The sequence below is a fragment of the Coregonus clupeaformis genome, chromosome 15 (genome assembly GCF_020615455.1).
Source record: "Coregonus clupeaformis isolate EN_2021a chromosome 15, ASM2061545v1, whole genome shotgun sequence".
Classification (NCBI taxonomy): domain Eukaryota; kingdom Metazoa; phylum Chordata; class Actinopteri; order Salmoniformes; family Salmonidae; genus Coregonus; species Coregonus clupeaformis.
Window position 1 is genome coordinate 13,124,559 of NC_059206.1, and position 19,332 is coordinate 13,143,890.

The 19,332-nt window shown below is 43.4% G+C and overlaps 1 protein-coding gene across 1 annotated transcript in view; it reads left to right on the forward strand.

The window, feature by feature from the left end:
• cdc42se2 (CDC42 small effector 2) overlaps positions 1–19,332 on the forward strand; it is a 96,747-nt gene that overhangs the window by 73,226 nt on the left and 4,189 nt on the right. Inside the window, exon 3 of the mRNA XM_041897344.2 lies at positions 3,062–3,163. Coding sequence (XP_041753278.1) covers positions 3,062–3,163 — 102 coding nt within the window. The remainder of the gene's footprint in view (positions 1–3,061; positions 3,164–19,332) is intronic.

Consider the following 19,332-nt stretch of genomic DNA (forward strand, 5'->3'; position numbering starts at 1 on the left):
CTCCCCCTAAAGCCTACCCAGTTCCACCACAGAACGTCTCCCTCCCCCTAAAGCCTACCCAGTTCCACCACAGAACATTTCCCCCTAAAGCCTACCCAGTTCCACCACAGAACGTCTCCCTCCCCCTAAAGCCTACCCAGTTCCACCACAGAACATCTCCCCCTAAAGCCTGCCCAGTTCCACCACAGAACGTCTCCCTCCCCCTAAAGCCTACCCAGTTCCACCACAGAACATCTCCCCCTAAAGCCTGCCCAGTTCCACCACAGAACGTCTCCCTCCCCCTAAAGCCTGCCCAGTTCCACCACAGAACATCTCCCCCTAAAGCCTGCCCAGTTCCACCACAGAACGTCTCCCTCCCCCTAAAGCCTGCCCAGTTCCACCACAGAACATCTCCCCCTAAAGCCTGCAGGATGCTCTGCTTATTTGCAGAGATCACCAGAAAATGCTTTTGTTGGTGGGACACCGAGTGTACTGCACCGAACCACCAAGTCGGGTTCATGTTTCTCTGTGTACACAAGCACTGTGTAGCGCAGTGTGACAAGGCTTCCCTGTAGTAAAACACTGTAGCGCAGTGTGACAAGGCTTCCCTGTAGTAAAACACTGTAGCGCAGTGTGACAAGGCTTCCCTGTAGTAAAACACTGTAGCGCAGTGTGACAAGGCTTCCTTGTCGTAAAACACTGTAGCGCAGTGTAACAAGGCTTCCCTGTCGTAAAACACTGTAGCGCAGTGTGACAAGGCTTCCCTGTAGTAAAACACTGTAGCGCAGTGTGACAAGGCTTCCCTGTAGTAAAACACTGTGGCGCAGTGTGACAAGGCTTCCCTGTAGTAAAACACTGTAGCGCAGTGTAACAAGGCTTCCCTGTCGTAAAACACTGTAGCGCAGTGTGACAAGGCTTCCCTGTAGTAAAACACTGTGGCGCAGTGTGACAAGGCTTCCCTGTAGTAAAACACTGTAGCGCAGTGTGACAAGGCTTCCCTGTAGTAAAACACTGTGGCGCAGTGTGACAAGGCTTCCCTGTAGTAAAACACTGTAGCGCAGTGTGACAAGGCTTCCCTGTAGTAAAACACTGTAGCGCAGTGTAACAAGGCTTCCCTGTAGTAAAACACTGTAGCGCAGTGTGAAAAGGCTTCCCTGTAGTAAAACACTGTAGCGCAGTGTGACAAGGCTTCCCTGTAGTAAAACACTGTAGCGCAGTGTGACAAGGCTTCCCTGTAGTAAAACACTGTAGCGCAGTGTAACAAGGCTTCCCTGTAGTAAAACACTGTAGCGCAGTGTGACAAGGCTTCCCTGTAGTAAAACACTGTAGCGCAGTGTGACAAGGCTTCCCTGTAGTAAAACACTGTAGCGCAGTGTGACAAGGCTTCCCTGTAGTAAAACACTGTAGCGCAGTGTGACAAGGCTTCCCTGTAGTAAAACACTGTAGCGCAGTGTGACAAGGCTTCCCTGTCGTAAAACACTGTAGCGCAGTGTGACAAGGCTTCCTGTCGTAAAACACTGTGGCGCAGTGTGACAAGGCTTCCCTGTAGTAAAACACTGTAGCGCAGTGTGACAAGGCTTCCCTGTAGTAAAACACTGTGGCGCAGTGTGACAAGGCTTCCCTGTAGTAAAACACTGTGGCGCAGTGTGACAAGGCTTCCCTGTAGTAAAACACTGTAGCGCAGTGTGACAAGGCTTCCCTGTAGTAAAACACTGTGGCGCAGTGTGACAAGGCTTCCCTGTAGTAAAACACTGTAGCGCAGTGTGACAAGGCTTCCCTGTAGTAAAACACTGTAGCGCAGTGTGACAAGGCTTCCCTGTAGTAAAACACTGTGGCGCAGTGTGACAAGGCTTCCCTGTAGTAAAACACTGTGGCGCAGTGTGACAAGGCTTCCCTGTAGTATAACGTGGCCTTGACCTGCCAGTCACCCCTAGACCAGTACTCCAGCTCGCTTGGTGTGATTTGCATGTGAAGGAGCAATCACATCTGCAGACCTAGGACAACCGCAGCACTGCTGTATCCCACGAAAGTGATCTGGCCGTCTATTGTAAATCCTTCCTTTATTGGAGATGGGGCTAAGGGTGAGACCCAGTGTTTCGAGGCTTACCGCACTCTGGGAAAGTGTGATTGGAACGTTGTTTACATGGTCTTTCACAAGAAATGTTTGTCCGAATTTTATTCACCGCTATAGTGGAATCAGTCAGGTGACGGTCGCTTTTAAGATGGTCCTGTGATGTGTGTCGTGGAAGAGTGTGTGAAATGTTACCATGGCGTTTGGCTCTGTGACCAGTGACGTGTGTAGACTGAGGAAATGGCAGACCTCACAGCCGCCTCGGTTATCAGAAAGCAGTTGTCATGGCAACTGGACGTGTGGCGTTCAAGTAATTACCCGATTTTAGTTACTGATTCTTTACAGCAGTATGACAAGAAAAGGCAGGGAAATAGCTTTGCTGGAACTATTGATATTTATACAATAGTGTTACAATGTATACTAATTGGCATCACGGCATGGGTTACAATCAACTATGTAACAAGTCGGAACACCACAAGCAAAGCCATCTAATCACACAGCGCTAACGTTGCTATCCACTGACAGAATAGGCCTGTACATGCTGTGATGCCTGCTAGCTGACTCGCTCTGACAATTCATTAGAAGCACAGTTCATTTGTCCTTCGCTAAAGAGTCAAGTTTATTTTGGTTGTCAGAGTGGAAAAAAATGTATGTTTACATTAAATACATCAGAGGCCCCAGCACCGAGAGAGAGGTCAAATTCCTTCCTTTACTGAGAGAGGAAGGATTCACTCACAGGCTAGTATTCCATACAGCTCAGTCTTGTGTACATAGCGATTCGATTCTATTACTGGTATTCATTGTATGCATCGGCAGTCAAGATGAAGGTGAAACGTTTATCTGTTGCTTGCTTGACTGATGCGCGAACCCCTTGGAAGCTGAACGTAGGAATTTGATTTAACGTTAAACGTAAAGGTGAAACTGAAACTCTTTTGTCAGAGGATAGAATAGAATAAAAACAAAGGGAACTTGGGTTCAAAAGGTCAACGTATCCTTTTCTTCTCCTTGCAGAAGCGGCGGAGGCGCATCGACAGGAGTATGATCGGGGAGCCCACTAATTTTGTCCACACATCCCACGTGGGATCGGGAGACATCTTCAGTGGCATGAACTCGGTAAGAGGAAGCAATGTAAGCAGCGCAGAGGAAGCAATGCATAATGGGAATGTGATGGGATGTCAATCATTAGCCACCAAGATGGGCAAAGTATAGACCTATACATTATGATTTAAAGACTATACATTATTACATTTACATTTTAGTCATTTAGCAGACGCTCTTATCCAGAGCGACTTACAGTTAGTGAATACATATATATATATATATATATATGTATATATATATATTTTTTTTTTTTTATACTGGCCCCCCGTGGGAATCGAACCCACAACCCTGGCGTTGCAAACGCCATGCTCTATCAACTGAGCTACATCCCTGCCGGCCATTCCCTCCCCTACCCTGGACGACGCTGGGCCAATTGTGCGCCGCCCATGAGTCTCCCGGTCGCGGCCGGCTGCGACAGAGCCTGGATTCGAACCAGGATCTCTAGTGATGCAGTGCCTTAGACCACTGCGCCACTCAGGAGTATTATGATTTAAAGACTATACATTATGATTTAAAGACTATACATTATGATTTTAATGATTAAACTATTATGACCCATCTATGGAAAGATGAGACTCTCACGAATACGATGGTGTTCTCCGTTGTGCTGTACGGCCCCCACAAGCGTCTTGGGACTCGTCTGAAGTCGGTACAACCGATCTGCCAACTTCTGTCTGTAGCGTCCGAAAAGTTTGGGCTACACACTAATATGACCCATCTGTGGAAAGGTGAGACTGTCGAACACATACATGTTGGTTGTTTTGCTCTAGGACGCCCACAGGCCTCACAAGAATCGTCTGAAGGTCCCCCGGTACCAGATGAAAAAATGTATGGAAGTACAGTGCATTCGGAAAGTATTCAGACCCCTTGACTTTTCCCACATTTTGTTACGTTACAGCCTTATTCTAAAATGGGTTAAATTGTTTTTTTCCCCTTATCAATCTACACACAATACCCCATAATGACAAAGCAAAAACTGGTTTTTAGAAATGTTTGCAAATTTATAAAAAAAGAAAAAACATACCATTTACGTAAGTATTCAGACCCTTTTCACAGTATTTTTTGAAGCACCTTTGGCAGTGATTACAGCCTCGCGTCTTCTTGGGTATGACGCTACAAGCTTGTATTTGGGGAGTTTCTCCCATTCTTCTCTGCAGATCCTCTCAAGCTCTGTCAGGTTGGATGAGAAGCGTCGCTGCACAGCTATTTTCAGGTCTCTCCAGAGATGTTCGATCAGGTTCAAGTCCGGGCTCTGGCTGGGCCACTCAAGGACATTCCGAGACCAAAAATAAGGGGTTAAATACATGTAAAAAAAAATATATCTCTGATAAAGGACAGACACTTCAGAACAAACTTCCTTGAGATTTTTTGGGGGACTATCTGTTGTTCCATGTAGTGAATCTGTGGGCTAATAGCAGTAAGGCCAAAAATAATTGTTTTTATACTCAAAGGGGTCTTAAAATTCCAAATGAAATAGCTAAATGGTCCTTGGTATGACCTTCATAAAAAAATTCCATATAGCTTAGTAGAACCCCCCCCCCACACACAGGGCTTCGACTGTTATGGGTTAAAGACTATACATTATGATTTAAAGACTATACATTATGATTTAAAGACTATAAAGACTATACATTATGATTTAAAGACTATACATTATGATATAAAGACTATACATTATGATTTAAAGACTATACATTATGATTTAAAGACTATACATTATGATTTAAAGACTATACATTATGATTTAAAGACTATACATTATGATTTAAAGACTATACATTATGATATAAAGACTATACATTATGATTTAAAGACTATACATTATGATTTAAAGACTATACATTATGATATAAAGACTATACATTATGATTTAAAGACTATTCCCAATGAGAAAATAAGACCTACAGTAGAGAGCAGGGCTGTTGGGGTTGGCAGTATCGCCATACTCCTCAGTATAGTGGCAAGGAAACAAATCACGAAGCAGATTTAACTTCTTCAGGAAAACAGCCCTAATGTTGGAAACAAACATCATTATGTTGTCATCCAGAGATATTTTCCAAGCTATAGCACACAATATTTGACATACAGCAGGTTTTTAAAAGGACCAAAGAGTTTGGTCTGCTTCGGGTTTTAAAAAAATATTGCGATACTGGTATGGTCCCGGCCTTAGTAGAGAATGGGTGTTAGACATATCGGCACAGCTTCTAGTTTCAGGATGTGACTTTAAATTGCAAGACTTATATAAATCAATGACCTGTGAGAGAATTCAGAATAGATAGTTTTTTTTTTAAGGGAGATCAAATTCAGGAAGATTACGCGTCAAGTCAGACCTTTTGCATGTAGACGAAGGTTCTTTGATCGGACCCTCAAGGTTTATCAACTATGCATTATTGATCGTGACACGGCATGGGACTGTGCCAATGGTATTTTATAGGACCTTGGCTGCCATATCCTAGAGGCCGTCGATACTGGTGACCTTTGGAGCTGAGCTGAACGCAGGCTATTAGCCCAGGCACCATAGAGATATACACTACATGACCAAAAGTATGTGGACACCTGCTTGACGAACATCTCATTCCAAAATCATGTGTACTAATTTGGAGTTGGTCCCCCCTTTGCTGCTATTACAGCCTCCACTCTTCTGGGAAGGCTTTCCACTAGATGTTGGAACATTGCTGCGGGGACTTGCTTCCATTCAGCCACGAGCGTTAGTGAGGTCGAGCACTGATGTTGAGCGATTAGGCCTGGCTCGCAGTCGGCGTTCCAATTCATCCCAAAGGTGTTCGATGGGGTTGAGGTCAGGGCTCTGTGCAGGCCAGTCGAGTTCTTCCACACCAATCTCGACAAACCATTTCTGTATGGACCTCGCTTTGTGCACGGGGGCATTGTCATGCTGAAACAGGAAATGGCATTCCCCAAACTGTTGCCACAAAGTTGGAAGCACAGAATCGTCTCGAATGTCATTGTATGCTGTAGCGTTAAGATTTCCCTTCACTGGAACTAAGGGGCCTGAACCATGAAAAACTGTTCCAGATCATTATTCCTCCTCCACCAAATTTTACAGTTGGCACTATGCATTCGGGCAGGTAGCGTTCTCCTGACATCCGCCAAACCCAGATTGGTCTGTCGGACTGCAAGATGGTGATGCATGATTCATCACTCTAGAGAACACATTTCCACTGCTCCATTGTCCAATGGCGGCAAGCTTTACACCAGTCCAGCCAACGCTTGGCATTGCGCATGGTGATTTTAGGCTTGTGTGCGGCTGCTCGGCCATGGAAACCCATTTCATGAAGCTCCGACGAACAGTTCTTGTGCTGACCTTGCTTCCAGAGGCAGTTCGGAACTCTGTAGTAAGTGTTGCAACCAAGGACAGACAATTTTTACGCACTACACGCTTCAACACTTGGCGGTCCCGCTGTGTGAGCTTGTATGGCCTACCACTTCGCGGCTGAGCCGTTGTTGCTCCTAGACATTTCCACTTCACAAAAACAGCACTTACAATTGACCGGGGAAGCTCTAGCAGGGCATACATTTGACGAACTGACTTGTTGGAAAGGTTTCATCCTATGACGGTGCTACGTTGAAAGTCACTGAGCTCTTCAGTAAGGCCATTCTGCTGCCAATGTTTGTCTATGGAGATTGCGTGGCTGTGTGCTCGATTTTATACACCTGTCAGCAACAGGTGTGGCTGAAATGGTCAAATCCACTAATTTTTTATATATATATATATATATATATACAGTGGGGAGAACAAGTATTTGATACACTGCCGATTTTGCAGGTTTTCCTACTTACAAGCATGTAGAGGTCTGTAATTTTTATCATAGGTACTCTTCAACTGTGAGAGATGGAATCTAAAACAAAAATCCAGAAAATCATATTGTATGATTTTTAAGTAATTAATTTGCATTTCATTGCATGACATAAGTATTTGATACATCAGAAAAGCATAACTTAATATTTGGTACAGAAACCTTTGTTTGCAATTACAGAGATCATACGTTTCCTGTAGGTCTTGAACAGGTTTGCACACACTGCAGCAGGGATTTTGGCCCACTCCTCCATACAGGCCTTCTCCAGATCCTTCAGGTTTCGGGGCTGTCGCTGGGCAATACGGACTTTCAGCTCCCTCCAAAGATTTTCTATTGGGTTCAGGTCTGGAGACTGGCTAGGCCACTCCAGGACCTTGAGATGCTTCTTACGGAGCCACTCTTTAGTTGCCCTGGCTGTGTGTTTCGGGTCGTTGTCATGCTGGAAGACCCAGCCACGACCCATCTTCAATGCTCTTACTGAGGGAAGGAGGTTGTTGGCCAAGATCTCGCGATACATGGCCCCATCCATCCTCCCTCAATACGGTGCAGTCGTCCTGTCCCCTTTGCAGAAAAGCTTCCCCAAAGAATGATGTTTCCACCTCCATGCTTCACGGTTGGGATGGTGTTCTTGGGGTTGTACTCATCCTTCTTCTTCCTCCAAACACGGCGAGTGGAGTTTAGACCCAAAAGCTCTATTTTTGTCTCATCAGACCACATGACCTTCTCCCATTCCTCCTCTGGATCATCCAGATGGTCATTGGCAAACTTCAGACGGGCCTGGACATGCGCTGGCTTGAGCAGGGGGACCTTGCGTGCGCTGCAGGATTTTAATCCATGACGGCGTAGTGTGTTACTAATGGTTTTCTTTGAGACTGTGGTCCCAGCTCTCTTCAGGTCATTGACCAGGTCCTGCCGTGTAGTTCTGGGCTGATCCCTCACCTTCCTCATTATCATTGATGCCCCACGAGGTGAGATCTTGCATGGAGCCCCAGACTGAGGGTGATTGATCGTCATCTTGAACTGCCTCCATTTTCTAATAATTGCGCCAACAGTTGTTGCCTTCTCACCAAGCTGCTTGCCTATTGTCCTGTAGCCCATCCCAGCCTTGTGCAGGTCTACAATTTTATCCCTGATGTCCTTACACAGCTCTCTGGTCTTGGCCATTGTGGAGAGGTTGGAGTCTGTTTGATTGAGTGTGTGGACATGTGTCTTTTATACAGGTAATGAGTTCAAACAGGTGCAGTTAATACAGGTAATGAGTGGAGAACAGGAGGGCTTCTTAAAGAAAACGAACAGGTCTGTGAGAGCCGGAATTCTTACTGGTTGGTAGGTGATCAAATACTTATGTCATGCAATAAAATGCAAATTAATTACTTAAAAATCATACAATGTGATTTTCTGGATTTTTGTTTTAGATTCCATCTCTCACAGTTGAAGTGTACCTATGATAAAAATTACAGACCTCTACATGCTTTGTAAGTAGGAAAACCTGCAAAATCGGCAGTGTATCAAATACTTGTTCTCCCCACTGTATTTATATATATATATATATATATATATATATATATATATATATATATATATATATATATATATATATATATATATATATATATATATATATTGTGATGTCACGAGAGGCTGTGTCCTGGAGGGACGTTACATCCCCTGAGGTGGCTGCAAACCCAGACAGCTATGGCTCCATCTGCTGGTATGGTCGGGAACTCCACCCGCTATGGCCAATCTTCCCACGCAGCTGAAACAAATGAGGAGCTGATGAGCTGAAGGTTTGGGAAGGGAAGAGACACAGTCTCCAACCTGGGCTCTCTGGAGGACAAGAGTGCTGCACGTCCACTTCCATGAGGAATATAAGGATTTGGAGATACTTACCTTTGGGAAATACTCACCTTTGGATATATGCACCTGTGGAAATACGTGTGGGACATTTGGAAGGACGTTTTGCTGGGTTGGCCACTAGCTGCAACGTGGAATACAGTAAGACTGGGGAAAAGTTATTTGAGCGAGGGAGAGTTATGATTTTGGATGTGGAAGAGACATCCCTGAACTGTTAACCCTTAAAGAGCCACCAGAGAACAGAATTGTGTTATACTTTCGTTAGTTTCCCAAGACCTTTAATAAAATCCTTGTTTTGGTTGAACCTGGTCTCCTTGCACTACTTGAGCAATCCCGCTGAAAGCTGTGTAGCCTCTCGTGACATCACAATATATATATATATATATATATATATATATATATATATATATATATATATACTGCTCAAAAAAATAAAGGGAACACTTAAACAACACAATGTAACTCCAAGTCAATCACACTTCTGTGAAATCAAACTGTCCACTTAGGAAGAAACACTGATTGACAATAAATGTCACATGCTGTTGTGCAAATGGAATAGACAACAGGTGGAAATTATAGGCAATTAGCAAGACACCCCCAATAAAGAAGTGGTTCTGCAGGTGGTGACCACAGACCACTTCTCAGTTCCTATGCTTCCTGGCTGATGTTTTGGTCACTTTTGAATGCTGGCGGTGCTTTCACTCTAGTGGTAGCATGAGACGGAGTCTACAACCCACACAAGTGGCTCAGGTAGTGCAGCTCATCCAGGATGGCACATCAATGCGAGCTGTGGCAAGAAGGTTTGCTGTGTCTGTCAGCGTAGTGTCCAGAGCATGGAGGCGCTACCAGGAGACAGGCCAGTACATCAGGAGACGTGGAGGAGGCCGTAGGAGGGCAACAACCCAGCAGCAGGACCGCTACCTCCGCTTTTGTGCAAGGAGGAGCAGGAGGAGCACTGCCAGAGCCCTGCAAAATGACCTCCAGCAGGCCACAAATGTGCATGTGTCTGCTCAAACGGTCAGAAACAGACTCCATGAGGGTGGTATGAGGGCCCGACGTCCACAGGTGGGGGTTGTGCTTACAGCCCAACACCGTGCAGGACGTTTGGCATTTGCCAGAGAACACCAAGATTGGCAAATTCGCCACTGGCGCCCTGTGCTCTTCACAGATGAAAGCAGGTTCACACTGAGCACATGTGACAGACGTGACAGAGTCTGGAGACGCCGTGGAGAACGTTCTGCTGCCTGCAACATCCTCCAGCATGACCGGTTTGGCGGTGGGTCAGTCATGGTGTGGGGTGGCATTTCTTTGGGGGGCCGCACAGCCCTCCATGTGCTCGCCAGAGGTAGCCTGACTACCATTAGGTACCGAGATGAGATTCTCAGACCCCTTGTGAGACCATATGCTGGTGCGGTTGGCCCTGGGTTCCTCCTAATGCAAGACAATGCTAGACCTCATGTGGCTGGAGTGTGTCAGCAGTTCCTGCAAGAGGAAGGCATTGACGCAATGGACTGGCCCGCCTGTTCCCCAGACCTGAATCCAATTGAGCACATCTGGGACATCATGTCTCGCTCCATCCACCAACGCCACGTTGCACCACAGACTGTCCAGGAGTTGGCGGATGCTTTAGTCCAGGTCTGGGAGGAGATCCCTCAGGAGACCATCCGCCACCTCATCAGGAGCATGCCCAGGCGTTGTAGGGAGGTCATACAGGCACGTGGAGGCCACACACACTACTGAGCCTCATTTTGACTTGTTTTAAGGACATTACATCAAAGTTGGATCAGCCTGTAGTGTGGTTTCCACTTTAATTTTGAGGGTGACTCCAAATCCAGACCTCCATGGGTTGATAAATTTGATTTCCATTGATAATTTTTGTGTGATTTTGTTGTCAGCACATTCAACTATGTAAAGAAAAAAGTATTTAATAAGATTATTTCATTCAGATCTAGGATGTGTTGTTTAAGTGTTCCCTTTATTTTTTAGCAGAGTATATATGTATATATATATATATATATATTCATATATATTCATTCAGATGGAGCTTGACCCAGACAAATGATTTATCCCTTTCTTTCATTATTCCTACATGAAACTTTAATTCAATGTCTTTTGAATGAACCTGGATTATTTTTACGTTCCAAGATGGAAGTACTAATATCAGACCTACAGCGGGGTCCTTGACTTCCTGTCAGACCTACAGCGGGGTCCTTGACTTCCTGTCAGACCTACAGCGGGGTCCTTGACTTCCTATCAGATAAAGATGAGCAATAATGACTGTATAAAATAAATAATTCAAGTACTGAGCTATATTGTATGCTGCCAAAGAATTGGGAAATGATATTATTTTACACTAATACAAGTGCTCAGATAAAGAGGTTTTCTTTACAAGTAATACTATTTCTTTCTCAAAAAGGTAGGGCCAAAATTGACACCCCTAAAGATTCTTATAAATAAAGTAGTGAAAAGTTTAGTTTTTGATCCCAATTAATACATCAAGCTTGTGACTTTACAAACTTTTTAGATGCGTTTTTAGTTTGTTTTGGTTGTTTCAGATTATCTTGTGCCTAATAGAAATGAATGGTAAATAATGTATTGTGTCATTTTGGAGTCACTTTTATTGTAAATAAGAATAGAATATCTTTCTAAACACTTCTACATTAATGTGGATGCTACCATGATTACGGATAATCCTGAATGAATTGTGAATAATGATGAGTGAGAAAGTTAGACACACAAATATCATAACCCCAAGACATGCTAACCTCTCACCATTACCAATAACAGGGGAGGTTAGCATGTCTTGTGGGTATGAATCCAAAGTGTGCACAGTTCCTTAGTAATTTCATTTCACCTTTGACTCAAAGAAGTCTTCAACTATAAGGTGTTTTTTTCAGCTCTCCTAGCTGTGCTGTTGAGGAACTAGAGCAAGAACACTGGTAGTTGATTTGTTTGGAACACAACCCTGCATCCCCGCCATCACACAATTACTGTTGTTTACGCAATCCAAAAATGGCCCATTTTATAAATCGCAGTCTGGGTCAGGTGTGCATCATTTGAAAGCTTGTTCTATTGCCAACATGACTAGCTAAGTTCTAAAATACGATCTTACAGTGTTAGGCTTTCACAAGGCAATTCAGAGAAACTGATCATAATTTTGTTGCGCATAGAAAGAAGTCACACGTGCATTCAGGTGTGGGTTCCGAGGCGAATTTTCTTCACAATAGACAAACAGGCTCATTCTGTTCAGAACAACCCAGGGTATGAAGCCATGTCATCTTGTAACTGTACATTAAACATAGTGATCATAAACGCTGACACTGAATATGACATGAGGTTTATGATATGGAAATGTGAAGTGCACATTTGGACTCACGGGAGAAAGGTTAACTTCTTTAACCTTTGATGGGAGAAAGAGACGAGAAAGTAGTCAAGACGACTAGCTTGATTAAGTCTCCATGTATGTCTCAGTAGGTAAGGGTTTTTTAGTCTCCAAATATCCACTATTTCTAATGTCCATAATATTTGTGATCTCCTTAAGGGCACGGTGATGATAGTTTGTAGAGTGATTTCCTTTACGGTCCATTAAAGGTATTTAACACTTAACAATTTTAATTTGTGCGTACAGCGCAGGCCTGCGCTCGCAGGACCGCGCTCGCAGGACCTGTCCTCCGCTCGCTCGACTCAAGTGTTTGCTCGCACAACTCAAGTGTTTGCTCGCACAATGATGTTTCATCTCGCTCCCGTTCTAACCCTATTGACGCAATACCCACATTCATCTGCTAAATGATGTAAATGTTAACACTGTGTTATAGTCTCCCACCATAATGATTTGAACATTTGTTGCCTGTAAATTCAATAGATTGGTATAACTATTTTCAAACAAAGTGTGCATCATCCTGATTTGGACGATTAAATGAGCCAAATCTGTTTTTCGTCCCCTTTCATATTCAAAAGGGTCCCCCTTCCTTGTGGATGATTCCTGACTGTTTGCACATTCGGATTGACATTTTTGTTAATTAATTATCACACCTTTTTGAGTTTATTTTTCCATGACAGAAAATTATTTCACCGCCCCATTCCTTTTTCCACGTTTCATGTAAAGGTGTAGAGTGAGTTTCCTGTAAACAGTATACAGTACCAGTCAAAAGTTTGGACACACCTACTCATTCAAGGGTTTCTCTTTATTTTTACTATTTTCTACATTGCAGAATAATAGTGAAGACATAAAAACTATGAAATAACACATATGGAATCACGTAGTAACCAAAAAAGGGTTAAATCAAAATAGTTTTTAGATTCTTCAAAGTAGCCACCCTTTGCCTTGATGACCGAATTTGAAAATGATCAAATTTACGCGCGTAAATGCAGTCTGCTCGCTCAAAGTCACACTCGCAAACTCTCAAGTTTAATTTGTGCGTACAGCGCAGGCCTCCGCTCGCAGGACCTGTCCTCCGCTCGCAGGACCTGTCCTCCGCTCGCTCGACTCAAGTGTTTAACTTGCACAATGATGTTTCATCTCACTCCCGTTCTAACCCTATTGACGCAATACCCACATTCATCTATTACCTTAATTTGCCCAAATAAGTGAGAAATACATTCTCTTTTTTGATACCAGGCTGGGCTGTCCAGGTGGTGACTTAAAATAAAAAAATCGGCCTGTTCTTGCAATGTCAAACATTAAAGAAAAAACTAGTTCTGATTTGACTGAAAACAGCTTTAAAAATACAGTGGGGTCCAAAATGATTGACACCATTGATAATGATGAGCAATAATGACTGTATAAAATAAATAATTCAAAAACTGAGCTCTGCTAAAACAAATGGGTACATTTATATTGTTTTATACGAATACAATTGCTCAGAGAAAGAAATTTTGTTTAGCCCTTTACATTCGTAACCTTATATGGGTTGAAAATGGCAGATTTGGGCACTGATAGGTGCCTAAGTTGGAACGCAGCGGCTGTACATTAACATGCTATAAATGACGTCAGAGCTCAGGCGTTGCACTTCACAGCGCTGGATGGGTTTTGACTGACAGCAGGTCTGAACCTGAGCCTTGCATGGCGACAAGAAGTTGCCCCAATCCCTCCCGCTAATTGGGCGACTTCAGCAAATGTTTTGTTGTCTTAGTGAGGGAAATGCTTTAAATTAAAATGACTATGCATTTAGAAAAATTAGACGTTGAGGATTATAATAAATACCGCTTTGATGTCATACAAGCAAGCCAAACACCCGTGAGTCCAAATGTGCACTTCACATTTCCATATCATAAAACTCATGTCATATTCAGTGTCAGCGTTTATGATCACTGTGTTTAATGTACAGTTACAAGATGACATGGCTTCATACCCTGGGTAAAAAAATACACCAAATTCTTCCTGAATCTTCAACACAGGAAAGCTACCAAAAATAATTAGAAAAAACGTGTTACTAAAGGCGGAGTCATCCATGATTCTCCAAATGATATTTTAGATATTCACGATGGCGCCGACAGACATGGCAGCTCTGCTTCTAGCTCCTAAGCAACTTTGCAGTATTATGTTTTTTGTGTGTTATTTCTTACATTATTAGCCCAGAATGTTTTTTGTGTTATTACATACTGCCGGAAATAACTTTTGGATATCATCGCGGCGGTAACTCACAAGCATCACGACCAGGAATACGACTTTCCCGAATTGGATCCTTTGTTCGTACCCCACAGGGCAATTTAACTTATCCCAGAGGCTGCTTCAAGACACCGCCAGCGGAGAAGAGGTATTCGGCATGGATTTCTAGTCTGACTCAGGAGCCATGCACACCATCCACCGCTTGCGAGTATATTACTCGCTAATGTTCAGTCTCTGGACAATAAAGTAGACGAGCTCAGGGCGAGGATCTCCTTCCAGAGAGACATCAGGGACTGTAACATACTCTGTTTCACGGAATCATGGCTCTCTCCGTACATCGCGCAGACAGGAATAAAGAACTCTCCGGGAAGAAGAAAGGCGGTGGTGTATATTTCATGATTAACTACTCATGGTGTGATTGTGGTAACGTACAGAAACTCGAGTCCTTTTGTTCACCCGCCCTAGAATACCTTACAATCAAATGCCGACCGTATTACCGCCCAAGATAATTCTCTTCGGTTATAGTCACAGCCGTGTATATTCCCCCTCAAGCCAATACCACGACATCCCTCAAGGAACTACACTGAACTTTGTGCAAACAGGAAACCACATATCCTGTTTATTGTAGCTGGGGATTTTAACAAAGCAAATTTGAGGAAAACGCTACCGAAGTTCCATCAACACATTGACTGTAGTACTCGCGCTGCCAAAACGCTTGACCGCTGTTACTCCCCCTTCCAGGATGCCTACAAGGCCCTCCCCCGCTGGTCTGACCAATCGGAATCCATGCTTCAAGATTGTTTTGATCACGCGGACTGGGATATGTTCCGGGTAGCCTCTGAGAATAACATTGACTTATACATGTACACGGTGACTGAGTTTATCAGGAAGTGTATAGGGGATGTTGTTCCCACTGTGACTATTAAAACCTACCCAAACCAGAAACCGTGGATAGACGGCAGCATTTGCGCAAAACTGAAAGTGCAAACCACCGCTTTTAACCATGGCAAGGTGACTGGGAATATGGTTGAAAACTAACAGTGTAAATTATTCCCTCCGTAAGGCAATCAAACAGAGACAAAGTGGAGTCGCAATTCAACGGCTCACACACGAAACGTATGTGGCAGGGTCTACAGACAATCACGGATTACAAAGAGAAAACCAGCCACGTTGCGGACACTGACGTCTTGCTCCCGGACACCCTAAACACCTTCTTCGCCCGCTTTGAGGATAACACAGTGCCACCGACGCGGGCAGCTCCCAAGGACTGTGGCTCTCGTTCTCCGTGGCCGACGTGAGTAAGACATTTAAGCATGTTAACCCTCGCAAGGCTGCCGGCCCAGACGGCATCCCTAGCCGCGTCCTCAGAGCAGGCGCAGACCAGCTGGCTGGAGTGTTTACGGACATATTCAATCTCTCCCTATCCCAGTCTGCTGTCCCCACTTGCTTCAAGATGTCCACCATTGTTCCTGTACCCAAGAAAGCAAAGGTGACTGAACTAAATGACTATCGCCCTGTAGCACTCACTTCTGTCATCATGAAGTGCTTTGAGAGGCTAGTTAAGGACCATATCACCTTACCTGACACTGTAGACCCACTTCAATTTGCATACCGCCCCAATAGATCCACAGACGATGCTATTGCCATTGAACTGCACACTGCTCTATCCCATCTGGATAAGGAATACCTATGTAAGAATGCTGTTCATTGACTATAGCTCAGCCTTCAACACCATAGTACCCTCCAAGCTCATCATTAAGCTCGGGGCCCTGCATCTGAACCCCGCCCTGTGCAACTGGGTCCTGGACTTCCTGACGGGCCGCCCCCAGGTGGTGAAGGTAGGAAACAACACCTCCACTTCGCTGATCCTCAACACGGGGGCCCCACAAGGGTGCGTGCTCAGCCCCCTCCTGTACTCCCTGTTCACCCATGACTGCGTGGCCACGCACGCCTCCAACAAATGCACAAAAAGATCAATACGAAGGCCAAATTACAGAGGAATAACTTTTTGAGGCTCTTAAATCTTTACAGTCTGGAAAAACCCCAGGGCTGGATGGCATACCGGTAGAGGGATATCAAGCCTTTTTTGATTTACTCAAAGCTCCATTATTAGCTTGTTTTAACTACTCCTATAGAAATGGTAGTCTGTCAGGTGCTCAGCAGGAAGGTCTGATTTCACTATTATTTAAACAAGACCCAGATGGCAAATATAAAGACCCAGTCCATCTAAAAATACTGGAGTCCTCTTACACTTCAATGTTGTGATGCAAAAATTATAGCGAAATGCATAGCACTCAGAATTAAAAAGGTTTTACAAGGTATTGTTCATCCCGATCAGACAGGTTTTTTACGTGGACGATACATTGGAGATAATATACGACAACTACTAGAAATAATAGAACAAAATGAAACGTCTTTGAAGCCAGGCCTGATATTCATAGCGGATTTTGAAAAGGCCTTTGATAAAGTAAGACAGGATTTTATATACAGTTGAAGTCGGAAGTTTACATACATTTAGGTTGGAGTCATTAAAACTAGTTTTTCAACCACTCCACAAATTTCTTGTTAACAAACTATAGTTTTGGCAAGTCGGTTAGTACATCTACTTTGTGCATGACAAACATTATTTTTCCTGCAATTGTTTATAGATTATTTCACTTATAATTCATTGTATCACGATTCCAGTGGGTCAGAAGTTTACATACACTAAGTTGACTGTGCCTTTAAACAGCTTGGAAAACGCTCCTTAATGACCTAAATACGGAGCCAAGTCATGGCTTTAGAAGCGTCAGATAGGCTAATTGACATCATTTGAGTCAATTGGAGGTGTACCTGTGGATGTATTTCAAGGACTACTTTCAAACTCAGTGCCTCTTTGCTTGACATCATGGGAACATCAAAAGAAATCAGCCAAGACCTCAGAAAAAAAATGGTAGACCTCCACAAGTCTGGTTCATCCTTGGGAGCAATTTCCAAATGCCTGAAGGTACCACGTTCATCTGTACAAACAATAGTACGCAAGTATAAACACCATGGGACCACGCAGCCGTCACACTGCTTAGGAAGGAGACGCGTTCTGTCTCCTAGAGATGAACGTACTTTGGTGCGAAAAGTGCAAATCAATCCCAGAACAACAGCAAAGGACCTTGTGAAGATGCTGGAGGAAACAGGTAAAAAAAAAGTATCTATATCCACAGTAAAACGAGTCCTATATCGACATCACCTGAAAGGCCGCTCAGCAAGGAAGAAGCCACTGCTCCAAAACCGCCATAAAAAAGCCAGACTACGGTTTGCAACTGCACATGAGGACAAAGATCGTACTTTTTGGAGAAATGTACTCTGGTCTGATGAAACAAAAATAGAACTGTTTGGCCATAATGACCATCGTTATGTTTGGAGGAAAAATGGGTTTGCTTGCAAGCCGAAGAACACCATCCCAACTGTTAAGCACGGGGGTGGCAGCATCATGCTGTGGGGGTGCTTTGCTGCAGGAGGGACTGGTGCACTTCACAAAATAGATGGCATCATGAGGAAGGAAAATGATGTGGATATATTGAAGCAACATCTCAAGACATCAGTCAGGAAGTTAAAGCTTGGTCGCAAATGGGTCTTCCAAATGGACAATGACCCCAAGCATACTTCCAAAGTTGTTGCAAAATGGCTTAAGGACAACAAAGTCAAGGTATTGGAGTAGCACAAAAGCCCTGACCTCAATCCTATAGAAAATAAACAAACCTGACTCAGTTACACCAGCTCTGTCAGGAGGAATGGGCCAAAATTCACCCAACTTATTGTGGGAAGCTTGTGGAAGGATACCCAAAACGATTGACCCAAGTTAAACAATTTAAAGACAATGCTACCAAATACTAATTGAGTGTATGTAAACTTCTGACCCACTGGGAATGTGATGAAATAAATTAAAGCTGAAATAAATCATTCTCTCTACTATTATTCTGATATTTCACATTCTTAAAATAAAGTGGTGATCCTAACTGACCTAAGACAGGGAATTTTTACTAGGATTAAATGTCAGGAATTGTGAAAAACTGAGTTTAAATGTATTTGGCTAAGGTGTATGTAAACTTCCGACTTCAACTGTATAAAAACCTGTATTTCTTCCATTTCGGTGAGTCTCTTAATCAATGGGTAAAAGAAATGTATAGCAACCCCAGGTGTAAAATATTCAATAGTGGCTACTTCTCAGAGTTTTGAACTCTCAAGAGGAGTTAAACAAGCGTGTCCGCTGTCACCATATTTATGGCCATCGAAATGCTAGCTATTCAATTCGGGTCAAATGACAACATTTAGAAGATTACATATCCAAGGCTTAAAACCAAAGGTATCCATGACTCAAGTTTTATATTAAGTCCACAAGCTAAATCCCTGCAATGTCTCATTGAAGATCTAGTTATGTTCTTTGGCCTCCCTGGACTAAAACCTAATTATGATAAGTGTACCATGTTACGTATTGGATCTTTTTAAAATACAACTTTTACATGACCCTGCAGTTTAGCTATAAAACGGTCTGACTGTGAAGTAGATATCCTTGGTATTCATATCACAGAATATACAAATGAGCTCTCCACAATGAATTTCAATAGAAAACTAGTAAAAAATAGACAAGATCCTGCAACCATGGAGAGGTAAATATCTGTCTATTTATGGAAATATTACAACTCCTTAGTCATCTGTTTACTCACTTACTTATGGCGCTTCCACTCCTGATGATTCGTTTTTCAAATCATATGCGCAAAAAATATGTGCCTTTATCTGGGATGCTAAACCAGACGATCTATATAATGAATATCAACTGGGTGGGCTGAGATGATTAAATATGAAAGCACTTAAACCTGTCTCTAAAAGCTTCACTTATACAAAAGTTTTACTCGAAACCAAAATGGTTC